Below are 26,348 nucleotides of genomic sequence, written 5' to 3' on the forward strand. Positions count from 1 at the left end.
CATAATGCTGTCAGTAGGCAGAGCGCAACTCTGACAGTACTGGTCCTTTTCAAGAAGCACATTTGCAGGCCTAAAACTACTGGAGACTGGTTACACGGCAGCTGCACCCCCAGGACTCTAAGTTTCAAAGTTAGCTGCTCTGAAGGTAGGAGGGGAATGGGCCAGAGGGAACAACAGTAAAAACCCACACTTCTCCCTCCTAGCCAGGGATAAATCAATAGCTATAGGTTTTGTATGGCACACCAGAGGCACATTCCTAAAAGCCTCTGTAGCATCAGATAAGTCTCCTGGAGATAACTCTCCAGGATGCTGGTGGTCCAGAACAGAGGCAGCACCAGAATTCCCTAGCCCACTCTGATATAGCTTCATTTCACACACACAGTGACACACAGACCCCACAGGGAAAGCATCACCATCAGCAGTGATACCTTGGTGCTGACAAGGATCCAGGGTCTAGCAGTTTTAATAGGTTTATCTTGTTGACAGGAAGGGTTCCTCTACAGTGGGTGTAGCAGCCAAACAAATGCAGAATGGGGGAGAAAAGCAAAGCAGCTTTTAACTATAAAGCTGAACAAAAACTAATAAAAGCAGAACTTTGAGAAAGTCATGGATATTTATCTAAATATGGCAGCAACTTCCACTTGAAATCCCTCCCTGTATCTTGTTTTACAGACTGCTGCTATAGAGCTATAGTCTTTCGCAGGCTCTCTCCCCCACCCGATCCTTAGCCATGATGTTAGAGCAGGCGCACCCAGTGCTCCAGTAACTGGCATCTTCACCCTGCTCTGCTCCTGCCTTGAGGCTTCAGTCCCTGGAGGGCGCACACACTTTGTAACCCTCAAGTTATTAAAGCCTCAAAAGCCTGATGTTGTAAAGGTATCCTGCATCCTCCTGCATTACAACACTCTTACCTAACCATGAAAAAAAATAAACACACATATACATAAATATTTGTACTAGAGTCCTCCCTCCCGATGCCATACTATTCTCAACCATTCTAATCTGCTTGCATAACTAAAACACTACCTTCTTTCAGGATTTACACTACTTAACCACCAAGCCCTAATTGGCTTTTTAAACCACCAGGATATTTTTCACAACTCCACCTGTGGAAACCTTCACCTTCCTGTTTTGCTGCACTCCTCTGTCCCGCCCCTCTCCTTCCTTGAATCTTGCTCTCCCCTGATCCTTGCTCACCTTCAATCTATTCTACCACCTTCCTACAAATCTCCATTTGCTTCTCATCCTTCTCTATATGCCTTAAGTGTCTCCAGAAAGCTCTGTTTCCTTCAAAATATTCTAGTTTTATCTAAATCAGAAAAATTTAATCAGTTGTCTCAGCAGCTGACATCTCTGCTGAAAAGGAAGCAGAAAAAAAATGCAAAGTTGCCTAAACAACAAGATTGGTAAGATCACAAAACAGTTCTATTCTCTTTCGGATGGATAGTTTTATGGGTGCCTGGGGGTATGACTGACACAAAACTTGTTACACACCACATCGGTCTTTTTCTCAGGACACAGAAAGTGTTCCTTCAAGACAGAAAAGCAGCGGCCGCCTCTGGCTTTCTAGTTATGACTGCATGTGTCAGGCCTACCATGTCTCTTCCCTGTCTGCGAGTTGAAAACTCAAAGACAACATCCACCAGAGGTGCTTATCTCACTCTATAGCAAGGCAATATTTTCCAAATCAGACATGCTTCTCCCTTTACTGACAAAGTAAAAGATGTATCTCAAAAGCAGCAGCAATGTTTCTTTCTGCTCTTGAACAAGTGAGATTTTACTCACTGAATTAAGGCGACTGGCTAGACATAAAAAAGCTGAGACCACAGGATTTAAAGATGCTCTTTTGTTACCCTACTGTTCAATTCTTTGGCTTCTACTTGACCTGAAATGCTTTTTATCACACCAAGCTGATAAATGCACTTAGCCTTGCATTCATGGCATTGGCTCTATAGAGAGTGAACAGCGGAGGCATCTCCGTCCAGCACCATCGAGGCCAGGGTACAGAAGCAGTGTGGCAGCATCCTCACAACCTCTTGCAATTAGACAGTCTTCTCAGCACAGGAACTCCAAAAGTTCCGCTCTGCCTTCCATAATAAAAGGATCACTGTACTAGGCTAGGCCAAAAAGCTCATTTTATTCTTTTAACAGTTTAGCAACAAGCCCCCTCTAGCCCAATCCACCTAGCACATCCTACAACTTATCTAAGCAGCCCCATACCTAAGGGGTTACTTCAAATCCCTTCAACATCTGGAAGCAAGCAATTCGCCAGTCCTCCAACTCCAGTACAACACTGCAGCAGCAGAGCCTCCGGGGAATTCCTGCTTGCAGAGGAAGATGAACACTCCCCAGAGGTTTCAGTTCATTAAAAGAAATATGTTTTTTAGATGCAAATCAGTGCACACAGATAAGCAGGTACAACCTTTTGAGACAATGCCATAATCTTGTCACTGGGTTCCAATTATTCTCAGGAAGGTACAAGCATTTTTGAGCTTGCAGTTCAAGTGCCTTCAGCACCCTAACTTCACTCTTCGACTATCAGCAGCTTGTTACCAGCAGTGTTTTAGCAAACCTCATCTAGACAGATAGCTAGATTTAACACAGGACCTTGACAGATTCAGCCACAAAAGCTGAAGACTTGACAGTCTACAGCTACCCAACGGCCCTACCACTTGTTTCCCCATTGCCCATGTAAGCATGCCGAGGACATATCTACTGCACAGCTTTACATACCACACACCAGTTATTTCAGCAGTATTTGCAGTAACAGCCCAGGCTGAAGTTTGCCACAGTTCCAGAGCAGATTTACTTCTTGTTCTGTCATTCCCACTGCAGTCAGTAATAGCTGGCCGTATAAACTGCTTGTGCTGCTACAGTTAAACATAGGGTGGAGAAGCAGTGGCAGATGTGGGTTGCAGAGATGAAAAATGTTCAAACATATCCTAAAAACATAATGCCTCAGCTGCAGCAGTAACCAAAAGGGACAGAAGCAGCAAAGCAACTGACAAAGGGCACAAAGTGACAGCAAGCAAGCTTGCTTCTGTCCCACTGTCAGGACTTTTCCCATGAGAGTAGGAACAAACCCAAACTCTGTCCAAATGATTGGCTCAAGTAGATTAAGAGGAAAGACTCGGCGATAGAAGGAAGCTGCATAAAATGACAGACAAGCCTGTATCTTCAACCTAGCGGGCAGCAATCATCAAGGGACACCAGGATGGTGATGAGTCAGAACCTGGACTGAGGTTCACAAATACTCTCTCCTGAAGAACAAACCATGCCATTCAGCACTCCTCCTGCTCTCCTCTACAATGAAACTCCTACCAGTTTCCAATCTCATTCTAGCCCAAGAAGCTGAGACGGACCAAACAACTTGAGTTATTTCCTAAAGCAGCTTATTTTCCTGCCAGTAACCACTTCTAAGAATTGAAAGCCCCTTAATACTGGGTGTGTGAGATACCAGTCTTGCGAGGATTCCATCAGCTCTTCTCCCACCTCCCACTTTGTGAAGACCAAAATTTGGTAGGTGGTAAAATTCCCCTCCCACACCTTTAAATACTTCATTGTGAATCCATTCCCCTCAGACTCTGTTCCTGTATTTCTTTCTGTTGTTTTTTGAGAAGAGGGGAAAGTTCAGACTAAAGAGATTAAATTTCAGGTTTCAACAAATATTTACACAAAATTTTATATATTTAGAACAGATACAGAAGACAAATATGCTTCCTGGTTCCTCCCAAAGTTATATACATCCGTAACATGCACACAAAGATTTTAGACTTCTGAGCACAGGAAATGAAAAGCAGGAGTATCCAGTGGAATATATTCAGAGTCATGCTCTGTGATGAGATGTTCACCTTCCTTGATTAAAAGAAACAAAAGGGGTTTTGACCTCCCTGTTCTCTCAATTGTCTCTGGCAGCCTCTCGACACTCTCACAAGCAGCATCTTTCTCTATGTTTTAATGAATTATTTATTCTATTTGTTTTTCTTGAGTCATTTGAAGTTAAATGCTCTAGAAGGCACAGGGATCCCTTCAAGCACAGTGAAACATAAGAAACTGATCTCCCTCTCTCAAACTGAGAGCAGTCATCTTTCCGAAATATAAGGGACAAGAATGGAAATAGGGCATAGAGATGGATCTCAGCCTATCCAACACAACAGAAGTATAATGGGAATCCTAGCTCACAGACACTTACAGTAACCAGTAAAACATCACACTCATTTCTCATAGTACAGAAAGAATGAAAGTCTACTCACATGCAGGTCCTTTGGATTTGCTGAGCCAACCTACGACAGACAAAAGGAAAATTCAGAATTACTATTATGCTTGCTTTAGTTCATTCTTCAATCATTAGAAATGGTTAAAATTAAACAAGTTGTGTGGCTTCTTGAAATCTCTATTACTCCCTTTAAGCCAGCTGCTTAAATAGCACTGTCTGGATCAGTGTAATAACAGTGTGAATACTATTATCTGAATAGTCTTCAGTCTGGGCCCATCTATATCTGCTTCCTAGCCAGTTTTGCAGCTTGGTCATTATTCTGCAGCTCTACACCATGCTCTTTCGTACTCTGCTCTTACTAAGCTCTCCAAAGGGACTGGAAAGATGAATTGCACCTGAAACTGCTTCCCCTTCTCTCCATGGAGAACTACAAACTTCTTTCGGCTGACCCTGCAATTTCTCCAAACCCACAGTGACACGAAGCATGCAGGTCAGGATCCCTGTTCGTGGATGACACCTTCCCACACTTCTGTCTGGCCATCCAATGTTACAGTGTCCTTGTTTTCGTGACCATTGAATTCATCCCTAGCTGTATAAACTCCCTCCTTTCAGCTGCATAATCAGAGACAAAGGAAACCTCTGCTTTGCACAGATTTCCAAAGAATAGGAACAAGTCTGAATCTGCTCAGTGACTGGAGTGCGCTCTAACAAGCTGTTCTATGCAATGCAAACAAATACCAGTGGTATCCAAGAGCTTCTGTGCAGAATAACCTTGGCACTGAAAAGACCTTAGACCAGCAAGCAGCAGATTGGCTGCATTTGCGTCAGAAAAAACACACAGGAATGAAGTCGTTTCAGTTTATTCAAGCTCAATTTATCACTTTAATGGCAATCCTAAAAATTAGATTAGCTTTATATCATTTCACATATGATCAGTCATCAAAAATTAGGCTGCATCTAAATCTAAATGGACTTAGATTCACAGAGTCTGCATTATTATTAATTTTAAAAGGTTAATATTTAAACTCTCTCCTTTATGGGTATTGATATTTACATATTCAGGATGTTTAATACTTTTACCAACACCTTTGCTTGCATTTCCAGGACCAGGTGATGCTATTATCAATAATGAAATGCCTAACCTGTTTTGATAGGTTTCTGACAAAGCTGATTATGAATCCAAGAGAGATGACACCATTTAGAACATAAACAATAGGAAGCTTTCAGAGTATTTTAGAGACTACATGTTAAACTTTAATGAACAACTTATTCTGATCCACCATCATGCCTCCAAAAATAACCTAGCCAGACAGGAGGACCATTGTGAATGAGATATAAACACAAGGCCAGAAGCCACAGCAAGAAAGAAAAAAATGGAGAAGCATTAAGTGTAGAAAAGCAGGCAAAATGGTTGTTATTGCTCCTCTACAACACTTCAAAAGTTCCCCATCTCTATATACTAGGCACCCCAGCTCTTAGCTATGTTCCAGATGAACCTTAAAAGAAAACTGAAGTGACAAAGAACTAAGTCTCAGCATTCCAGGTCCTTGCTTTCCAAGTCTCCTCACCCACTCATTCCTTCATTATTTCCCCCTATTAATGTTGGAGAACTTGCCAGACAGAGAAAAAAAAAAGGCACAACAGTGATAAAACTCAGTATTTCTGAACAGCACTGAGGTTTTCGTAAGTCCTCCTCTTCTGACATGCTTCATTGCTTGCCCATCATCAAATGCTGCATTTGTTTTGTGTTAAAGTATGTGTAGTGGTTATTTTTATATTCATGGACATTTTCTGGTGAAAAGGGAGCAGTTTTCCCCGAATTCTTCAGTGTGCTTAGTGACTAAGCAACTTAACATGCTCATCTCATGGCACTCCAGGATATTTGGATAGATTGCTTGAGACAAAGTGCTAAAGATTTTTCTTAAAAATCCATGCATAAATAAAATCAATTTGTTACAAGAGGACAGACGAGATGCTTGCTGACTGGAAATGAGTCTGCATTCTGCATTAACCACGTGGCAAAAAGAACACATTCCTGCCCAGAACATTAATATATCTCTAAGCCTCCTGGAACTCAAGCAATAGAATTTCTAAACAGCAAAATTATTGCAATACAATATATTTCATATGGTTTTAAACATACCAATCGCAAGCTCTGCTTTCTCACTCAGAGCTGAGCCAGCCATTGTCTCCATGCTTGCCTGTCTTTTTATGAGAACATTCTTCAGCTTTCGTAACAATTGTGAGCATGTCACATTGGCCCCACACAAGATAAGCATTACCACCAAGAGATTCAATACAATCTCTTGCTTCATGTTAACATCGCTTTGCTCCACCTGCTCTGAATGATTTTGCTATGTAAAGTAATAAAGTGAGGATGGTGGGGTGGTTGGGGGACAAAGATAAAGGAAAGATGATTTTCCAAGCGCCTCGCCAGCATTCTTTGTTTCTCCATCTGGCTCTCCGCTCCTCGGCTGACTTGCTCATTAATGTTGCTCATGGCTGGCATGCTGCTGCAGGTGCAGCTCTCCGGGCCCATGACACATCACAGAGCACCCCCATCCCTCCCAGCAACTGTTAGGTTGCTACCTCCCAGCCACAGAAAACCTGTACACAGAAGTGGTTCTCTGCAAGACCTTCCCCTCTCCCAGGACTTTTTCCCCTGCATGTCTTGCCCTCTGCTATGATCTTGGGCTTCCCCCTACACACACTCACTTTCTCACTTCCCCCTGCAGGAAATGGTTCATGCCTGGCCACTATAATCCTATTTAGCTGATGATTTGCCTTGATCAGTTTATACCACAGCTGGTTTCAGGTCCTGAAGCAAAAGGAACACAGAAAGGAAAACAGTGCAGAACCACTCTCAGGTCTTCTGACTTGCTTAATTAGTGCTTTTGTTAATATGACTGGATGCCTCAAAAAATGATACTAAAAGGTTTGCCAGCGTTGTGGCTGCCTTTGCCCATCCAGCAGCCCCGTGCAGCACAAGGTATTTGCATACTGATTATAGACTCAACTGAAGGTGCTGCAGTGTGTAATGGGAGTTTCAGATGGGGATGGTGTGCTCCAGCCCCAGGCTAGGAGGCTTATCTGACAAGCTTACATCTGAAATGAGGCAGTGACATCACCAATAACAGCAAGACTGGAAAAAAACAAGGACAGACCAGATCCAAGATGACTTTGTCCTTTTTCTACTCTCACTATCTGTACTTGCCAGTTTGTCAGTCTCTCACTTGTGTCCCCCTACCCCTCACTACCTACAGAGCCAAAATCAGGCCAGGAAGACAAAAAGTCTGGGATTATCTGATTTCAGCAGCCTCTCCCTTCCAACACGAAGAGCCAGAAATACTAAAAGGAGATCAGCTCCTCCTACAGCAGTTTCCAGCACGGGAAGACTTTTCCATACAGGATCACATCAGCTTTGAGTGCATCTGGCAGCTATCACTTATTCTGCTCTATCACATAGAGGCCAATTGAAGCTTCACTGATGCTGAGGAGTGTTGGTCATGGGACATTTTCAAGTGCCATGATATGTCAAATAAACAGGACTTTTTAGAGTTATGTCAAGAACCAAGGTTTTGTTTTCAAAGGCAAGTCATTGTTGTACATTGCAACAGCTGTTGAAATCAAATCTATGTGCCTTTTTGGGACTAACCTCCTTCAAAGTTTTGTGCAAGAGCACACAAGTTCCATTACATGCCACTTAGGATCAGGCATCTCCTCTACAGTCAAAAACTACAGCATGGTTGGTCTGAGAGAAAAAATATATTTCAAGGTATACTGGGTAAACAAGTATACTTCACGCCATGTACTACTGCCTTGTGAGTATCTGGTATATTTTCTTCTTTCACTCATTTCTAAAAGGCAGATCCCCTCATCTCTGCTGACATTTTACATATCATCCCACTGCACTGCTATTTACATTATTCACAACACTTGTCCATCAAATAAACGTCAAGACGTTAGAAAGGGGAGGGGGGAAAAACTCAAGCTGCAAAGAGGATCTAATAGAGGGGTGCTGTTAGCAGGTGCTGAGCTGTCAGAAGATAGCACAGAAGGATACACTGAACAGATTCATCAGCTGTGCAAGAGCTGAAGACAGTCTGTGCTTCCAAAAGTACTTCACATGAGCAGTTGCTACAGGGCATAAGATGAGAGTGTCTACATGAGAATCGCACTGAACTAAGACTGTGGTCCATGCTCTTGAGACAGTCCAGGAACCCCCAACTGCAGTGAAGGGATGAGAATGAAGGGGAAAAAGGGTGGGGGAATCAAAATTGACAGGGTAAAGGACAAAAATTTGTTTACTAATGCAAGATTAATTCAATTCAGACGCTGCCTGCTGCTTGACAAATAATTATAGAATTTTTCCTGTGAGTACTGAAAGATGTGTGCAAATGCATCAACCATCACCAGCTTCCCCATAAAAATATATGGCCACCTCCACACTTACACATCTCCCCCTCCCTGCAGTGTATGCAAAGGTTTCACTTACCTGCTGCCTGTGCTTCCAAAATAAAGGTACCAAAGATAACTAGCAGAAGAAATAACCCATGGCTAGTCAAGGCAAGAGACGATCCTGTGTTGCTCTTTGGTGCTACCATTCCATGGCACATCTTTTACCCACCAAAGTTTCTTTTTAAAAAATTCCTGAAAGATCTGGTTGATCAGGAGCACCTCAGTCTACAAAAACAAAGACAAGGAAAGAAACAGTTAAGTGTTGAGCCAAACACCTCCAACAACATCTGGGGAGAGGAAGAAAAGGAGAAATCAGAAACAAACAAGAGCCAACTTTTTGCTTCTAGCATTTAGGAATCTTACCAAGTATTCACAGTTCAAAAAGTAACAGGAACAGAAAAGGCAATCTTCCACACAGGCAATACTAAAAGGAGCTGCATTACAGAGAGACCACAACTTTTCACTAACCCTCTAGTATTTCAGGTGTGAAGACTACCTAGCTTACAATTAATTTTAGCTCTTCCTTTCAAGACAACCCCAGAGGATATAGCGTCTGGAACACTTGTTTCAAAATAACTTCAGGAGAGCCAGCCTTCCTTCCTACACCCTCACCACCTTTCAGAAGGTCTCCAAGACACAACAGACTGTACTAGACAGCTAGGGTAAATAAATCAAATGCTTCTTCAGCCACCCAGAGAGGAAAAGCAAACCTGACAATCAGCCAGCAGGCAGGCAAACACACACTTATGAGGAGGAATGTAAAACAGCTTGCAAACCTCAGGTATAATGTTCTGACAGTACAGAGCACAGCAATTAAAACTGCAGGATGTGACACTGCTCATAGCTGAGGACTGAGGGATTCAGCCATAGCCTATCAGGCACTGTCACAGCAAAAACAGACTTGTACACAAACACACAAAGTGCAGCAGGGAAACCAACAAAGCACAAACCTGAACCCTTATTTTTAATGAAGGAAAAAGACCCAGCAGAATACATATCCCACCAACCTAGTATGGTTTTTAGCCTGTAAGACCTCCAATGGTAACTCTGAACCTGGATGAGTAACATTGCCATGTGTAACTCCAGTGCTCATGAAAGAATGTTAGGACTGAAAACCTGTTTGTACTGGATTTACAAAGGAGGAAGAAGAAAACTGGGATAAAATACAACTGGGTGAGCGAGTTAAAAAAAAAAAAAACACTAACAAACCAACCAACACTCACACCCCCTCCTAAAAAATAAAATAAAAAACGACACCAAGACACATTTCAATACTTCTGTCATGCTATTCCTTACACAAACATCTAAAGCTTTCAGGGAAAAACATTTTTTCAGGAATTAATGTTTCTTTACACTTGATAACAGGAATATTTTTCATTTTGAGGGAATCCCCATTTAACTGAAGAAGCTGTGGCTGAATGGATAGTCATACTGAAGGGGGTAATTTTTTTTTTTTTTGGACAAGTTTCCCATACAAATTCAAAACTGCTGGATAACTCCAAACAAATTTGAGAGGTGCATAGGCAGGTATCATACTCTTCTGTACCCTGTGAGAACAGATGGGAGACCTCAGTTAGTGTTCCTTCTGCTAGGGAAGGCAGTATGACTTTCAGATCCTTAAGTACTTCTGAGATGAAGTCAACATGCCTGCACTGACCAGAGAAACACATGACCCAAACAGCCACAACTCACATTTCCAATTACTCAGGCAAAAAAGAAGCTGCATTATGGGAGGGAACACGTAGACTTGTCATTAATCCTAGAAGTCATCCTAGCAAAAAGAGGATTTCCTTAGTTCCATGTCACTACTTTGCTCGTATTTATTTCACAAAAGGGCTATCTTTAAAATTAGAATCAAGTTAATTAGTCTCTACCAAAGAAGAATTCTTTGTCTGCATACACCCCCGCCTTGAAATGTCATTTCAAGATGACATTTAAACTGCCATGTGGCAAGTCTGGAGCTGATGCTACAATAAACTCTGTGTCTGCCCCTTTTGTTTCCTGCTTCATTTAAAGGAGGAGGGAGAAAAGTGAAGCTATACCATTCTACGCCTGTAGCACATCCTATAGATTTCTCATGTCTTCCACACATGAGGAGCCAATGCTTTATTCACCAAATTTCAACCATACAAAAAGCAATAAGGATGTCATCACTCACCTGCTAGAAATCCTTCAGCAATAATTAAGACCATGGAACAAAAAAATACTCCTCTGTGGAGAAAGCCAAGCCAGCTAGTCTGTACATCTGCACCCTCCTCTCAAGTCAGATCTCCCGGGTGGATTTTAAGTCAATATTCAAGTGGAAGAGGCCAGCATCTGGCCTATACTCCGGGCCAACAGCTGGCTGCTTTTAAGTCACTGCTCCACACTGAATTCCAGCTCTGGCAAAGCAATGCACCACCTTCAACAAATGGCCCTTCTGATTAGATCAAGACAGGTCTGTCCTCCCCATTCCAATTTAATGAAGCCTCATTACTATAACAAACTCTGCAAGTCTTGCCAAAGTATCTTTTAAAGGTGGCCTCCCCACCCTTGGAACAGTGCTTGCCAGGTGACATAGCAGCAGCCAGGAGGGGTAGGGAAGAGAGCATGTATTTATCACAGAATCTGCTGAGCCGCCTTGCCCCAGAGGTGTCTTCCTTTCCCAAAGATTGCACATTGAAGCCAGCAGTCCAATTCTGGTCTCACAACAACAATCAAGTTAGAGATATCTAAACCAAGAACATCTTCTGGGAGAATCAATTATTGCTTATTCTTGATCCACTAATAGATTGCTCCAAAGCACAAGCACTGATTCTCTCCTTTATTCTAAAGTCAGGCACGGTTTCCCTGTGTCTTTTCAGCTACCAAATCACTTAAGTTCCAGGTTATCAGGCATCCTGGCTGTCAGAGGCACAGGGCTGCCCCACAAGGATGCTCTAAATTGCTGCTGCTATGCCTACAGTAACATCCCACTAAGATGATTTAGTTTAGCGTGGGATTTGAAGGAGACACAAAGGCAGCAAAACCATTTAGCAAAAGATAGCATCGATAAACCCCTCGGAATTGTAAGGAGACAATGGGCACAGGTACTGCCTGCGAGGATCCTGCCTCAGGCTTCAGTCAAGTTACAAAACTTGTTCCCAGCCTTGACTTTTCCCTGGCAAAAGTAGAAGATGAAAGAGATTCTAGCTAGATAAAAAGGTATCTTTTCTTCCCAAAGGGGAGCTGGTGGTTCGGAAGCTATTTAGACAGACATTCAATTCTCTCGAAGTTGACTGTTGTTTTAGCACATTCCTTATACCTACAGCTCAGGGGGAAGCAGCTTTCATAACAACTCTTCAGGCCTCCACCTCCAGAAGTTAACTGGAGTGCATTGTAGAGCACACACATTTGTCAGACTATCAAGGAGATAGCTTAACGATTCATGGGTTTACATGAATCAAAGTGATTCCCTATTTACACACAGCATTAAGGAATAGGCTGGTTTCTTTAATAGATCCCAGAAACAATGAGGCAGAAACCAACAGTAGTAGCAGTACAAGGAACGAGGACACTTCAGACCCATTTCATACGCTACAGCCTAAGCTGAATGGTTCTGGGAGGATTAAGTTTAAACAGATGTTTTCAAAGGTAATATTTTGTGTAGCCAGCAGCGCCCATAAATACAGTAAGGAGGGGAGAGGAGATTCTTCTGTTAACTACAGTATGTCAGCCAGTAGAGGGGTTTTTTTTGCTTTCTTTTTAATGTGTACTTTGAAAAACATCTACTAAATACAGGTAAGAAAATAAACCATCCTTTATGGCCACAAAGTCAATAGCCACACACCCTCCCAGGGAATGCTATGAACAAGGGAAAAAGTACTCATTGCTCCTGGGTTATAGCCATCCTTGGCCCTTTCTTTTCTTGAAGCCTTGACATCAAGAAACTTCCCAGTGATGCTTCAGCATCAGTCCCCCTCTGCTGCATGGCCAGCCCTGCTCACACAATGAGCAGTAGTTCGCTTCCACATGAACTCCCTGAAGCAGGCATCTGCTGCCACTGAAACCACACGGGCCAGAATTCTTGCTCACTCTTAAACCACAGTCAGCTGTTTCCAAAGATGACGCACTCACATATGGCAGGAGCCTCTTCGAAGCTAAGCTGTTTGGGGACCTCTGCCATTTATCTACAAGACCTTCAGAAGCTGCCAACTCATATCCCTTGATCCAAGATCCCCTCATAAGTGTGCGTATATTTTCCCAGGATTATGACTAATTTTCTGATTTGTCCCCATTTCGTCACAGCAGGATTCCTAGGTCCCCATGGAAAAGTTTTCTTTGGAATATCATATCTCAGGACATGAAAGAAAACCAGATTTGGGTAGTTGTGGTACATGAAGGACACAGTATGTCAGGGGGGTGAATGGGACAGTCTGAGGCTCTCCAGCTGCTCCAGATGCCTGACACAGCTATGTCTTGTGCCACTGTTACTGAAAACCAGGTCTTCAATCTGGATTCTTCAGTTTTAGGCAAGTGTTCAGTATGTTTGGAATGCTACTGGCTTGCTTGTAAATACCATACATGAAACTTGCCAAAAGAAAATTAGTTATCCTCATGCACATCAGAAATCTCTATTTTATCCACATAGTTTCCCCCTCACAGAATAATACTCAGAAATTGTTTGCTATCTCTTCAATGCACACAACCAAAATCTTGGCAGCAGGATGAGTGATCAGCATGCACAGCACACCTTTTGAAAGGCTAGGCACAAGGATTGCTCTTGCCCCACAGCTCAGCTGCAGGTGGAAACAAATGCGAGCAGTGTGGTTCAGAGGATTTAACCTCCATCCTTAGTTGCCTGTTTTGTTGTATCCTTATTTTGTGTGCTTTCACTGAGCAGTCAAGCTTTGAAAGAGAAGTCATCCTCTTGGCTGCTTAGTAAGAAAAATTACAGAAAAATCAAGTCCAAGTGGCAGCAGAGGAACAAAATCCCTACTTCTACTTACTTTCTGTAGCTAAAGCAGTTTAACTGAAATATTTTAGAAACAGAATTTTATTTTTAACATTTTGGGATAACTTCACAGTTTAATTAAACTCTTCAGTTAAACTAGACACAAAGAAAAAAAAGCATTCAAATTTACCTGCAGGCAGTTTAGATAAAGCTTAATCATCTGACTTTTCAGCACAGCCAGCTCTCAATTATCCATGACAACTGGAAAAGGTGGAAGAGTGAGAGAGGAAATAAGAAAAAACAAACAACTCATGTAACACTCCCCCCCACCAGGCACACAGTGTAACCAGATTATTTAGAACATGTGTGTTTGCTAGCTTCATTTTACACATTCATCTTTGAATTATAAAACAAGATTTCTGCATAGCACAGGTACAGCATAAAGCAGGGGCCTGAACTGCACATATCCCTTGCTGCTACAGAGACCAATCACTAGGGCAGACTTAGCTGCTTATTCTGGACACTGCAATCAGCACACATCCTCCTGCAAACCAAGATCTCATTGCAACCTGTAGTGGAACCTGAATTGTTGGGTTTCCTTCCTCATTCCACAACTGTGCCACAGCGTTTGCAAAGTCAGCCAAAGTGAGGGGCTCCTGGATCCCTCAAGGAATACCAGATCAAGCATATTTTCACTGCACACTTTAAAAGTCCATTGCTACGCCATTATCAGTCACAGTTCACAGATTTGCATCTCTTACAGTCTAAACTGCCCCATCCTGTTGGATGGTATATTAAATATTTCAGAACCAATCAACCTGCTGCACTGGTCTTCTAAGCAAATTCTGTGCACTGCAGCAGTAAATTTCATCTTCCTAAGACATCAGAGTAGGCCTCCAAAAAATGTACTCCACTTCAGGCCCAATTGCATCAGACACCCAACTGCAGAGGACAAACTGTTAGCAAGGTACTCTGATACATCAACATGTAGTAAAGTTGGTTCACATCATAGCCTTTAAGCCATAAAATGTTTCCTGTTCAACTGACTTGCTTTCCCATCCTATGACACAGTAAAGGGGATACCACACTAGAGCTTGCTCTAGGACCCTGTTTTCATTCTTGCAAATATGACACTCATACTTTTAGAAACAGACAAGTGACAAATTTAGAGACAAATTGTTAGAAAGAGTTTCAGACTTGTGAAGATCCTTCCCCATTTCTAAGTACTGTGGTTGCCACGCCAGGTCTAACAGTCACAGAAGATTTGAAATTTATGACTAAAAATACCCCAAGACCATCCAATTTTCCTTGCCTTGGTAAGTCTGAGAGAAATTCCTAGATATTATTAGCTCCCCAAATTCTAAGACATTCCTTTGAAAGTCATAGAATTTCACTGAAAACTTTCCGGTTTACTTGCGAAGAGGAAGATAAGAGAACAAAATCCAATTGTCCTTCTAAATAAGTAAGGAGAAACTAGTTACAGGCAGGCTGTGAACTTCCAGGCACCAGCAGGAAGAAAAAGCAGAGCTGTGGAGGGGCAAGGGGGAGAGTTAGATTAATGCACCCAACCCCAATGCACAGCAGATTTCTACCCTATTACAAAAATGCTTATAGCAATGGGGTCACATCACCAGTGAAGGAAGAGAAATTAATTATTAAAAAAAAAATGTGCTAGGTCTGCTTTAAGGTTTGGTTTATTGTTTTGGGGTTTTTTTTTTAAGCATACTGACATCTATGCAATCTATGGGAAAAGCAGAGACTGGGGGGGATAGTGGAGAATACATCTCACAGTTTTTCCCTTTTTTTTTAATATGCCTTTATTTGGAAAAGTATTCCCTTTGGAAACTATTGTTTCAGCATTTTTCCCCTGCCGCACTGCATCAGAAAGGCTAGGTTTCATACTTTCAACTTTAATCAGTACAACAGCACATTTACAGAGGACCATATGCACAAAATGTTCCAGAACGCTTTCCAAAAATAATAAGTCCTAAAAAAGAAAACTCACAGTAAACTGAAATGGCTTCAGGGAAGGAGAATAAAGAAAAGCTGTGCAAAAGCAAAACCTCTTGAAACCACATACAAGCTTAATATGTTACTTTCAGTAAGAACGGGGTTCTCAAAGCAGCACTGGATTGGTAAGATGACTTGTATATCCAGGATGCTTTTCTCATTTATGCAGCTGCGTTAACCTGTTTCAGGGAACAAACCACAAGGCCCATGTATAATAAAGGCTTATTTTATAATCCTTCACTACTAGAACATGCTTCTCCCCATCCTTACCAATTGTTGTGCTTTCATTTCAACTGATGTGGCTAGAAGCATCAGTCTGCTATACAAGCAGCTGCATTATCACCAGGCAGCACAGCCATTTGAAGAGGACATCCATTTGGGAAATCTTTTTCCTGTCAAAGCCCTCTATAACTCTAAACTTCAGTGAACCAGTCTCACATTTAAATAAGGAACTATACTAGAAGATGGAGGCACTCTTACATTTATTCCTAAAAGTACAGCTGTGAGACACAACTCAAGTTTAGAATGATCAAGTTTCCCAGATATGAAAACATCCACTCACTTCCAAGGGATAACTGCTCTGCAGTGATTATTATTTGTATCACAGTTTATACAGGAAGTTTTCCACAATAGACATGGTGTAATATCAGAACCTTCCAGGCTAACAAATCCTTGATGTTTGGATGTCTGTCAGCACAAAGGTCTTTTAAAAGATAATCACACATACACACACAAAAAAAGCCTCTGAGAAATAAGACCGCCCCTTAAGTCCTCTGAAACTTCACACCTAGTATCATCAGCCAAATGGATAAAGTTAAAAAGCACAGTTTCAAATTCTGGTTCTGACTTTAAGACTGCATTTGGGATTCTAACACAACAGAGAACAGCTTCAACAGCTCTCAGTAAGGTAGGGGAAAAAAAACAGGCCTTCAAAAGGTCTCAGCACTATGGCTCAGTTTTGTATCTATTAGCTCACTATTTCCCTTTTCTTTCTTCGTAGCAGCAAAGTTGGTAGATGTTTCCTATTGCTTTTCCTATTTAGGGTGCACTGTGATAACATCACAAATGCACACATCTTGCCACAAACCCTCACTGTGGCAGAGACTGATCACAGTGGCATTGGGCACATTTCACTCTACAGAACCCAGCCACATCAGTCTTGCCAGCACACAGCTGAAAAAGGAAAATTCCAGTTTTGCATCGCCATTCAAACTCCTTGCAACTTAAACTGTAGGACAACTATCACACCACCTGCACACACACCCTCTCCCGTGAGGCTGCAGTCAAGGGTGGCTGCAGGAGGTGGCCCAGGCAGGCTCTCCAGCTGGGCAGCCTCACTGGCAGCAGGAGCATCAGTGCTCACCCCGGGAACTCACCCAGGGGCTTTCAGACTCTAGGCAAGGTGCCACAGATTAATCTCAAAAGTCAATACTCAAGGGCTGAGAGAAGAGGGGGTGGGAAATAAGAGTCCTAACAGCTTCCCTTCTTTTAAATCAATCACACAATTACCATCTCACAGAGAGCACACATCACTGTGCAGAAGACCCCCACAGCATTTTCTCTCTAACTGGTTTCCCTCAACAGGCTATGCTTAATTTGATGTTCTAACAAGGGATCAGTTGTAAATATATTCCGGTTTGAGCAGCACAAGCTAGAAGCATCAAGCTAGAAAGACACTCCAAGAAGGATCACTGCTCATTATGTGTCAGGAGGGGACAGACACATGCACCATGAGAAGGCCAAATGCTCCAAGCAGAATCCTCTAGACAGGTTGCTTTCTAATGGGGTGGCAAACTGGCTTCCTGAGACCCAAAACCACCATTCAAAGGTTGCACATCAAAGATTTTTACCATTAAATAGGGGTAGGAGAGAAGCATGCCAGAAAGTAGTAAGATCCACAGAATAAAACCTATACAGTGCATCTCAACAGAAGGTCGATTTGAAGCTTCAACTTCTCCCTCACTTGGCCTAGTGACATTCAACTTTACAAAACATGGCTATTAGTGAAAAAAATATTAAAAAAAAATCCATATGGACACCGTTTGCTGGAACTAGGACAGCCCAGAGGTGGAACCTGGGATGCTCTGACCTGCAGCAGGAGAGGGAGGACAATTACAGCCTTCTGCACCCATCCCACAGCACCCACCCTGCAAGCATCACAGGGATCACCATTCCTCAGCTCCAAGGAGAGGCCTCTGCCTAGCTGCTACCAGAGAGAAGCTCAAAGAAAATGTTAAGCAAAGGGTCTTGAGGCAGCTGAAGAGCACTGCCTTGTAGTAACTGTTCATTCAGCAGCTCTCAGCATCTTATTTATATAGCAGCAATGGCTCCTCAGCCTTTTCATCTGCACCTTGTACATCAGCACTGCCCCTCTGCAGAGCCGGCTGGGGTTGAGGTCTGGCCCTCCACCGTCCATGCACTTACAGGCTTGTGCTCTCTACCTTGGCTGAAGGATGACTCCTTGCTCCTGATGACTAAACAGCCCCATGCTGCTGCTCCCACACTCACTTTGCAGCTAATCATCCCTTCCACAATGCTTGCACCTGCTCAGCTCTGGGGCCAGTTGGAAGCAGCAGTTGAGGAGAGGTAAGAAACTCCCACCGAAGTGCCAAAGCCTGTAGTGTGTGGAAGCACTCAACTTAAGCAAGCAGCCTGTGCAACATGCTGGGCCAAGTAATTACACAAGCTTCCTGCTCCTTAAACCATCTCCATTTTCAACCCACATTAAAGTGTGGCAGAGATAATTTACTATGCATAAAGATGCTATAGATTTTAGCCCTACCCCTAAATCAGGGCTCTGAGCATCCTGGTTTCCATGAAGATTAAAAGCCAGAGAGCTGGGTGAGAGTGCTCTATGATAGCCAAAGGCAACACAGGCTTGCCTAGTTAGAGGAAGTCAAATGAAACCTAAGCTGAAAGAGGGGAAAAAGTTGTATAAAGCAGGACAGCAAGAGTCAGCAATTTACTCTGGCAGTAAATCTTAGTTTCATGCAACAGTGAGAAAGGCTACAGCATACAGGGTGGTTATTTAACCTTCTGCCTCACACCTTGTTTTTTTCACTGGACCACCCAGGACTGCAAAAGCACAGCTAGGCTTTGCCCAGTCTGCCTCAAAACTCCAGGGAAAAACCCTCTTAAACATCAGATTCCCTCCTGATACTCACATGGGCAAAGACAAATGCCAGATAAAGCCACAGGCAATGCCTCTTTACCTCTGGGAGCAGAAGCTAGAGGTGAAGCATCCTGCCAGTGACAGGGGCAGCTGCCTCCCTGAAAGGAATACAGTCTGCTGTGCCTCTCCCAGGGGCTGCCTCCCTCACGGCTCCACCCTCCAAATGGAGGGTGCCTCCCTCCTAGTCCTCCACCCTCTGAATGGACCAGCTACGACACAAGCATCCATGAAACAAGCAAGAAGAGGATGAGTATAGAGCCTTCATTGGATTTCTGAGTTTTGTTACTTCTCCAACATGCTTATATTCAAACGTCAACAGGCTGAGCACATAAACATAAAGGTTACCACACACACTGCCACACAGCCCTCTTCCTCACATTCCTCTTGCACACACAGAGCTGACAAGTGGAAGATCCTTCCCCATTCCCCCTAGAAAGGCACTTTAGAACAAGCACGTTTAGCCCCGATATCTGAACAGTAGGAAACAACTCCATCAAGCCACCAGCAACCAAGTGAATAGTACATCCACTTGGGAAACAGGCCACTCTGCTTTACTTGGGGTTTTGATGCATCCCCAAGCATCCTGAACAAGTACACTCAAGCCATCAAACTATCTGTCAAGAAAAAACATTCTAGCACAGAATTTCCAGTGACCTCTACTCAGCCATTCAGGAAAAGCACTGAAACTCCAGCTTCAACTGCCTTTAAAGGAAGACTGATTTTTTTTTTTCCCCCCAGACATTTTGCAAATAAATATGAAGGTCCTGCCACAGCCAGTAATCCTCAAGCAATTTCCTGTCTCTGGAGACAAGGTTCCCTCTGAGTGAATTGATTAAATAAAGGTTATTAGAGTTAGGATAAAGCAAGTTAGTTTAAAGGACATCCTTTTCAAGTTTTTACCTGTAACATAGTGCTCCAAGCAGCAGCATAAAGTGATCGACTACAAGAGCTTACAAGATAGCAAAATTAATATGCAAAAATTAAAATGACTTTCAACAGCAGAGGATTTTCATGTTTGTTTAATCTATTTTCAAGTGGGTTTCTCAAAGGGAATTCACCCAATCCCTTTATTACTGTACTCTTAAGACTAAATTTGTTTTCCCCATTTTGTCAATCTGACATGCAATTTAGTCTTTTAAGAGTCAGCAGTCGTCCTCACCAAAGCTGTTCTCCTTTTGCCTTTGCAGTCTAAGACTTTGTTGCAAAATAAGAGGCTAAATTCATCTGCTCCCTCTTTCAGCGTTAACGATTTCCTCTTCCTCTAAGGCCAAACATTTAAAATAAAAACAATACAGAAAGAGGTTAAGTGTTAGTTCCTACAAACATTACATGTGTGTGGAGGGAAGCAAATAGCCTGACATCAATATCAGAAACTTGCTCAACAATTCTCTGGCATCTCTTGAACAGAGTAGGAAGTGAGAGTAAAGTAACAGAAGAAACAGAGCAACCACATAAATTAAGACATGTTTTACAAGTGAGAAAACCTGTATCTTGCAGAAAGGTTAAAACATCAACAGATTGTCAACTGTCTCATATGCACAGGTTAACTCAGTTTCTCATTCTTATCCACAAGAAAAAAATAGGCAGTTTCCACAAAGGGTCCCTGCATAGGAACTGACAAAAACTTTTTTTTAAACTAACCTCAATTCTCTTCACTAAATGCACAGAGAAACAACTGCTGAAAAAGAACAGATGTCATTTGTAGCTCCACTTAAGTTCAGAGAAATGTGAATGTCATGTAAGCAGCAGTATGGAGAGGAGTTGGTGGCCTGTCATTTGCAACTGTCTGGGCTTTCATCAGCATCTTCTAAAAGGCCACTTACAACCTTCATTTCGTGAAAGGCTAGCCTCTGCCTGCTTTTATACACATTCTAGCTCACCTAAAACTGCTTTTCTGGGTGAGCTGAACATGACATTTAACAGAAGTAAGCAGTTCGTTGTCAGAGCCAACTGTTACCTTCTTTGTCTCCCTTTGCACTTCAGGATCCACTCTCCTCATGAAGCAGAGTCACTGTTTGACATGCAGATGGAAGTGGGAGGAAGACAAAGAGAAGGCCTCATTGTGGAAAATAAATAGCTCCATTAAGGCTCCACAGGATGCTATAAGGCACATTTTGAGGAAACCGCCCTCCTTACAGCATACTTCAGAGCACAGTAGCTATCAGAAGCCCTTCTCCAACAGCCACATCCCCTTCCCTCACCTCCAGCAACAGTCCCACAGCCTCAACCTCCCTCTCTAGCCTCCCCACCACCTCCAAATTGCACTCCCCAGAAGTGCTTGAGTATAGCTGCTGTGAATCACTGCAAAATCTGCTTCACGCCACCCCTGCAATAGAAAGATATCCCGGTGAAACATTACTACCAGCCCTTCTGAAAGGTAGGACCACCTGCTGGTGAGGACAGAGTGCAACAACTTACTTCTGAGAGACCAAGGTTACGTTTCATCTTCTCTGCCAAATACAGCCATGTTTTATTTACATCAAAGGCATGGATAGTGTTCACAAGTTCCTTGCTACAGACCATATGTGAATAAGCTAATTATATTTAGGCTATGTTTGCTATGAAACAGGTGTAACAGGGCAGGAGCTGCAGTTCTTTGAAGCATTCCCATTCAGAAACCTTTATTTCTGACCAAAAAAAGCTGTTGCGTTTTGTCACTAGACCAATAGCGAGTTTTAATCTCAGAACTCTGCATCACATGACATAAAAAGTTACTCTTCAAGAGGTTAAGGCTCTCAGGAGGGAGGCCTCTGGAGAATTGATAGGTACACCTCAACATCAAAGGAACACAAAACTATCCCTCACAAACACTGCAGGTACTTCCACCACGCAGAGGAAAGCAGAGCAGGTCATGGTCTGCAATCTCAGCAGTTGCAAGATGCCCAACCCCAAATTTTTGTTTGCTTGCTTGCTTTTGGGGGGAAATAAGCTTGACCGTCAGACTTCCTAACTGCAAGAAGGACTCCTGATCTGATGAGAGTGAAGAAATGTGGAAAGGGAAGAACCAGCTTTGTGAGGGCTGTGTCACTTCAGAGCACAGTAATTCTCAACACCCACTGAGAGCAGGCTATAGAGCTCCCCTACAAACCAATCTTCAACACATGACGATATGCAGAGCAATCCCAGTTCACTTCTACAAGCGTTCACTCATGCATATACACACAATATGTAAAAAGGTTTGAGACTGACGAATTAAGACCTATGCTATTAAGGTGAAAGACACTGCAACAAAAGAAAGATGCACAATGTATGAGACTCTCAGACTTTGCAGAAGCCTAAAAAAAAGCTGAGGGGGAGACTGAACAGGGGACATGCATGTTACTGCCTTAATATCATCAATATTGGGAGTGTTCCGGTATATGTAATTAGCCAATGTCAAGGGTTGGAATTATTTTTTAGATATTAAGAAGATTAATTCAAGGCCTACAAGCACCTTAAGTTCAAGAGGCAAAAAAGAATTCTCTCCTTTACACAAGAAATGCTTAAATCCCCATTTCCTAAAGAGAGGGTTTTTTCCTCCACTATTATATGCCATGAAAAAAGCATGAGGGGAAAAAGAGTATCAGGGGAACGAACCAGTCTTGAAGAACCTCAGAGGAGTGATTAATATAATCAACACTTCTTTTTAAAGCCACACCTGAACTTCAGACTGCTTTATACAGGTGACTTGCATAATAAATCATTTACTAACAGTCAAACCACAGCTCCAGAAATCTTCTGGAAGGATTTCAACTTACCATCAGCTGCATAATACAATTATGTTGACTTGAGAAATGTCAGGCCTATCCCTAGCAACACTTGGCTTATTCTCACCTACAAGTAGCCAGCAGACTGTAGGTAAGCCTGTTATTTCACTAGAATCAAGTTGGAGAAGACTTTAAATAACAAACGTGGGCAATAAAAGCTGCAGATACCACAGGTCTATCTGGTCTGTTTTCTTATGCTGGAATGCTGAGACACATTTTCCGAAATAAATGACAGCCACATGCTTCCTTACAGCAGGCTCTCCTGTGCCCATACATGGAAAACATTTCTTGCAAGACGCACAGGGCGAAAAGGTTAGATCAGATTTTAGTTGTGGGATTTTTTCATGCTGTGCAATAAAAAGCCTCATGCTGCTTCTTCCTCTGCTGCATGCACCTCCCTCATCCCCTCACCCAATGAAAATCTCTTGGCTGAAACATCATTTTTTATCCCCTTCTCTTTAGCACATGCTTTTTAACATACTTTTTCATACATAAGAGCTAGTTGTTGTGATTCACTACAGAAGCCACTGCAAGGGAAGAGATGCAGACAAAGCCTGGGATACATGCCAAAGGATAAATTTTTGCTTCAGACAGGTATGCAACTAGGCAAAAAAAAAAAATCCCTTCATAAGCACTCCTTGCCTCATTAGCATTTGCAGGGCAAAAGGAGGCAGAAATTGAAGCCTAGGAATCAGACCACACTGTGCTAGGTGCTGTATAAACACAGAAAAAAAAAGACCACTGCTACAAAGATATCATGAGCCACCATCACATGGGTAGAAACCACCTTTTTACTCTGAACCACAACTGGCTCCCTGTGATCTTATTCTCACAGCAGGTTCTTGCTATACAACACCCAGAGAAATACAGAGCTATTTGGTCTACTGCAAACATGCAGTAAAACCGGCACCATGCCTGTTCTTAATGCTTTTTTTGTTCATTACAGTGGATTCAGAAGATTGAAAAGGAAATTAAAAGGTCACTCAGATGCATGAGCTATTTCTGTCCCAGAACATGCCAATAATTTGGCTCAGAAGCAAGAATCAAAGAGCAAGACTGCTTGGAAACAGGCTTCCCGCAAATTCTTATCAGTAAGTATTTAACTCCCTTTTTATTTTTGTAGCTACAGTCACTGACATGAACTTGACACTTATTAATTTATAAAACCAGATTTATGAAAGGAGTAAAGACTCTTTCCTTGCCATTGGCTCTCCCTCTCCACTTCCCAGCTCTTTTCCCTTGTCTTCAAGTCTTAACACACCCTCACGTCTGCTTTCATTTCTCTTTCATTCCTTCTTAAGATTACTACCACCCCTCCTTACCCTCTCTGCACACACTTCAGCTCACGCTTCACACGCAACAGTGAGCCTTCCCTCTCCCACAGTTCCTTGTGCTATTTCCTCAGCTGAACTCATTAACGATGTCTCCAGGACTTCCCATGACTGAAAAAGTTGCCCCTGGGCATATAGGAATGAGTTTGTAAGGTTTTGAGGGCAGTTACTTTGTGCATTTTGCAAAGGTCTTGTGTGGCTGCAGCATTAGCAATCCAGTGAGACTTGAGCGGGCACACCACCCTCCCAAGCGCCGAGCTCTTCGGAGCTCAGTACAGAGATGAGCTGCATACTGGTAATGGAGGCTACATTCCTTCATGCAAGGGGTTATCACCCACCCTACAGATACCTGCATCAGCCTTCCCTAAACAACCACAACTGGGAACACAGGAATCTCGTGCTCCAGGGAAAAAGGAGCAAACTGGCTCCTCTCCCGTGCCAGACGTACTTTCAGAAAGCATGTGTGTTTTCTAGAGGGGATTTTGGGTTGGGGCCGGGGTGGGGGGGGGGGGGGGGGGGGGGGGGAGGCAGGGATGGGAGTAGGGGTGGTTTGGGGTTTTTTTTGTTTGGTTAGGGTTTTTTCTAACTGTTTCCCAGTTTAGTCATGCCTCCTTAAGATGCAGAACCTATGCACAGGAGTAGACCCCCCTCCTTGGCTGAGAACAAGAGCTGTTGCTGAACACACCTTTCAAAGCTTGATACTAACCTAAAGCATGCCTGCAGCACAGACAAGGGGGTGCTCCAATGGCAATGAGGAGTAAGCCACTGAGAGCAGGTTCACCACACAGCATCTGCAGTCATCTTGAACACTGATCCTGTCCAGAGTTTAAGTTTCGGGGTTTTTTTTGTTTCTTCTTAATCTTCTTGATGTCTTAGCATTTATCTGGCCTTTCCTTGCATTTTACCACCCCCACTGCAGCTGTTTGTCTTCTGATTAAGGACAAAGATGAAATTGTTGCCTCCTTGCATCCTTGTAACTGGCCCCAGTGGGATTCTCAGGGAACCTGGGCCTGCTCCCAAACACAGCTATCAGTGGGTTTCACTTCTGTGGTTTTGTATTCTCCTAAGAGCAGCATTAAAATTTTAGAGAAATCTACCATTAATCCCAACATCCTCAAAGGCACTCTTCCTCTCTCACACAAACAGTCCTCTAGGTTTCAGTCTTCTACACGAGATCAGATGCTTAAAACAGCGTGCTCCACTGACTCGCTCTGCCAAGGGACCACATTAAGTTTGGACCCACCTGCAAGTTAAGTATTTTGAAGTTAAAGCTGCTTGCAATACCACGTTGTCCCACTGGCTGTAGCAACTACAAGCCCTGATGTGCTAAGCAGCACTGTGCAAGCACACCATCACAGTTGACTTACAGCCCAAACAGAAAACAGCCAGCCCAAGAGCACAGAGATAAGTTTCCCAGAAAGGACTAGGGGTTTCTGGGCACAGCTGTACAACAGCTTTCTTTAGTGCATGGTCTAAGGACCTCAGGCCCTGAGATAAACACTCCCCACCTCTGCTTTCTTCACCAGAGAGACACAATCCCTCCCCTAAAGACTCATGTTTTCCCCAAAGGGAAATCGACCCATGCCACTGCCATAAGCCTTCCAAGTAAAGTAAGAGACTACACATCAACAGACTGGTCACAAGACCTGTGCTAGTGCCTCTTCCCAGTATTGCATTAACCAGCAACCACACACACACTTCGAACTGCTCCATGGACATTTATACATGCAGAAAATTGGTAACTGCTTTCTCTCAAAAAGACAAAACTAATATTTGTTTCACCTTAATCCCATCACTGTATACTTTACTGAACTATGGAAAACTTTTTCTTGTTAAACCATGGCAGCTTCCTTGATATTAACAGCAAATCCTCCTTCCCATTACAGAAGACTTAAAAAAAGTAATCCACCACCACATTCTTCTTTGTTTGACACCCTTCTTAGTAAATAAATCAATACGGACACATGCTTATGCTTACACAAAAGACTAGCAGGCAGGTTCCCTGGACTGTGGAAAGCAAGCCATTTTGACACACCTAGATTTACAGGGAAAGGGGAAGGAACTGTCTTTATCTACGCCCAGACAAGAAGCCCATGGAAGGGCTCAGTTCATAACCCGGCCTGCTCCAGCTGCATGTGCAATAGAGTACACACAGGTCAGCGTGGCAGCACAGGCTCAGCCAGCCCCTGACACAGCCTTAGGGTGACAGATCTCCAGTGGCAAAGCAACATGCCCTCTCCCACATGAGGATTCCCAGGAATACATGAAATAAGACTTATGAAGGGCTGAATCATTCCCACCAGCAAGGATCAAACTTTCTCTTAGGGCTGTTTCAAGTGCTTCATACCCCATGCAAACAAAGACACGACAGAGAACAACTGTTTGTGGGTGCAATCCTCCAATTCCTGCACCCAGACTGTGGGATACCATGGTCTATCTGGCACTCATAGACCCTTGTCTGCTGCAGTCCACACCACATGCCTACTCTCCCTTACTAAACTGG

The 26,348-nt window shown here is 43.0% G+C and overlaps 1 protein-coding gene across 7 annotated transcripts in view; it reads right to left on the bottom strand.

Moving 5' to 3' along the window:
* SUSD6 (sushi domain containing 6) overlaps positions 1 to 26,348 on the bottom strand; it is a 99,449-nt gene that overhangs the window by 39,704 nt on the left and 33,397 nt on the right. For 4 of the 7 annotated variants that reach the window (XM_074909686.1, XM_074909688.1, XM_074909690.1 and 1 more), the window contains 2 exons: positions 8,712 to 8,899; positions 4,254 to 4,283 (listed from right to left, as the gene is read on the bottom strand). In XM_074909686.1, coding sequence (XP_074765787.1) covers positions 4,254 to 4,283; positions 8,712 to 8,832 — 151 coding nt within the window. In that variant the 5' untranslated portion in view covers positions 8,833 to 8,899. Of the gene's footprint in view, positions 1 to 4,253; positions 4,284 to 8,711; positions 8,900 to 13,776; positions 13,848 to 26,348 lie in introns of all 7 variants that reach the window. The other 3 variants (XM_074909687.1, XM_074909691.1, XM_074909693.1) reach the window with 2 other exon arrangements.

Source organism: Athene noctua, chromosome 6 (assembly GCF_965140245.1).
Source record: "Athene noctua chromosome 6, bAthNoc1.hap1.1, whole genome shotgun sequence".
Taxonomy (NCBI): domain Eukaryota; kingdom Metazoa; phylum Chordata; class Aves; order Strigiformes; family Strigidae; genus Athene; species Athene noctua.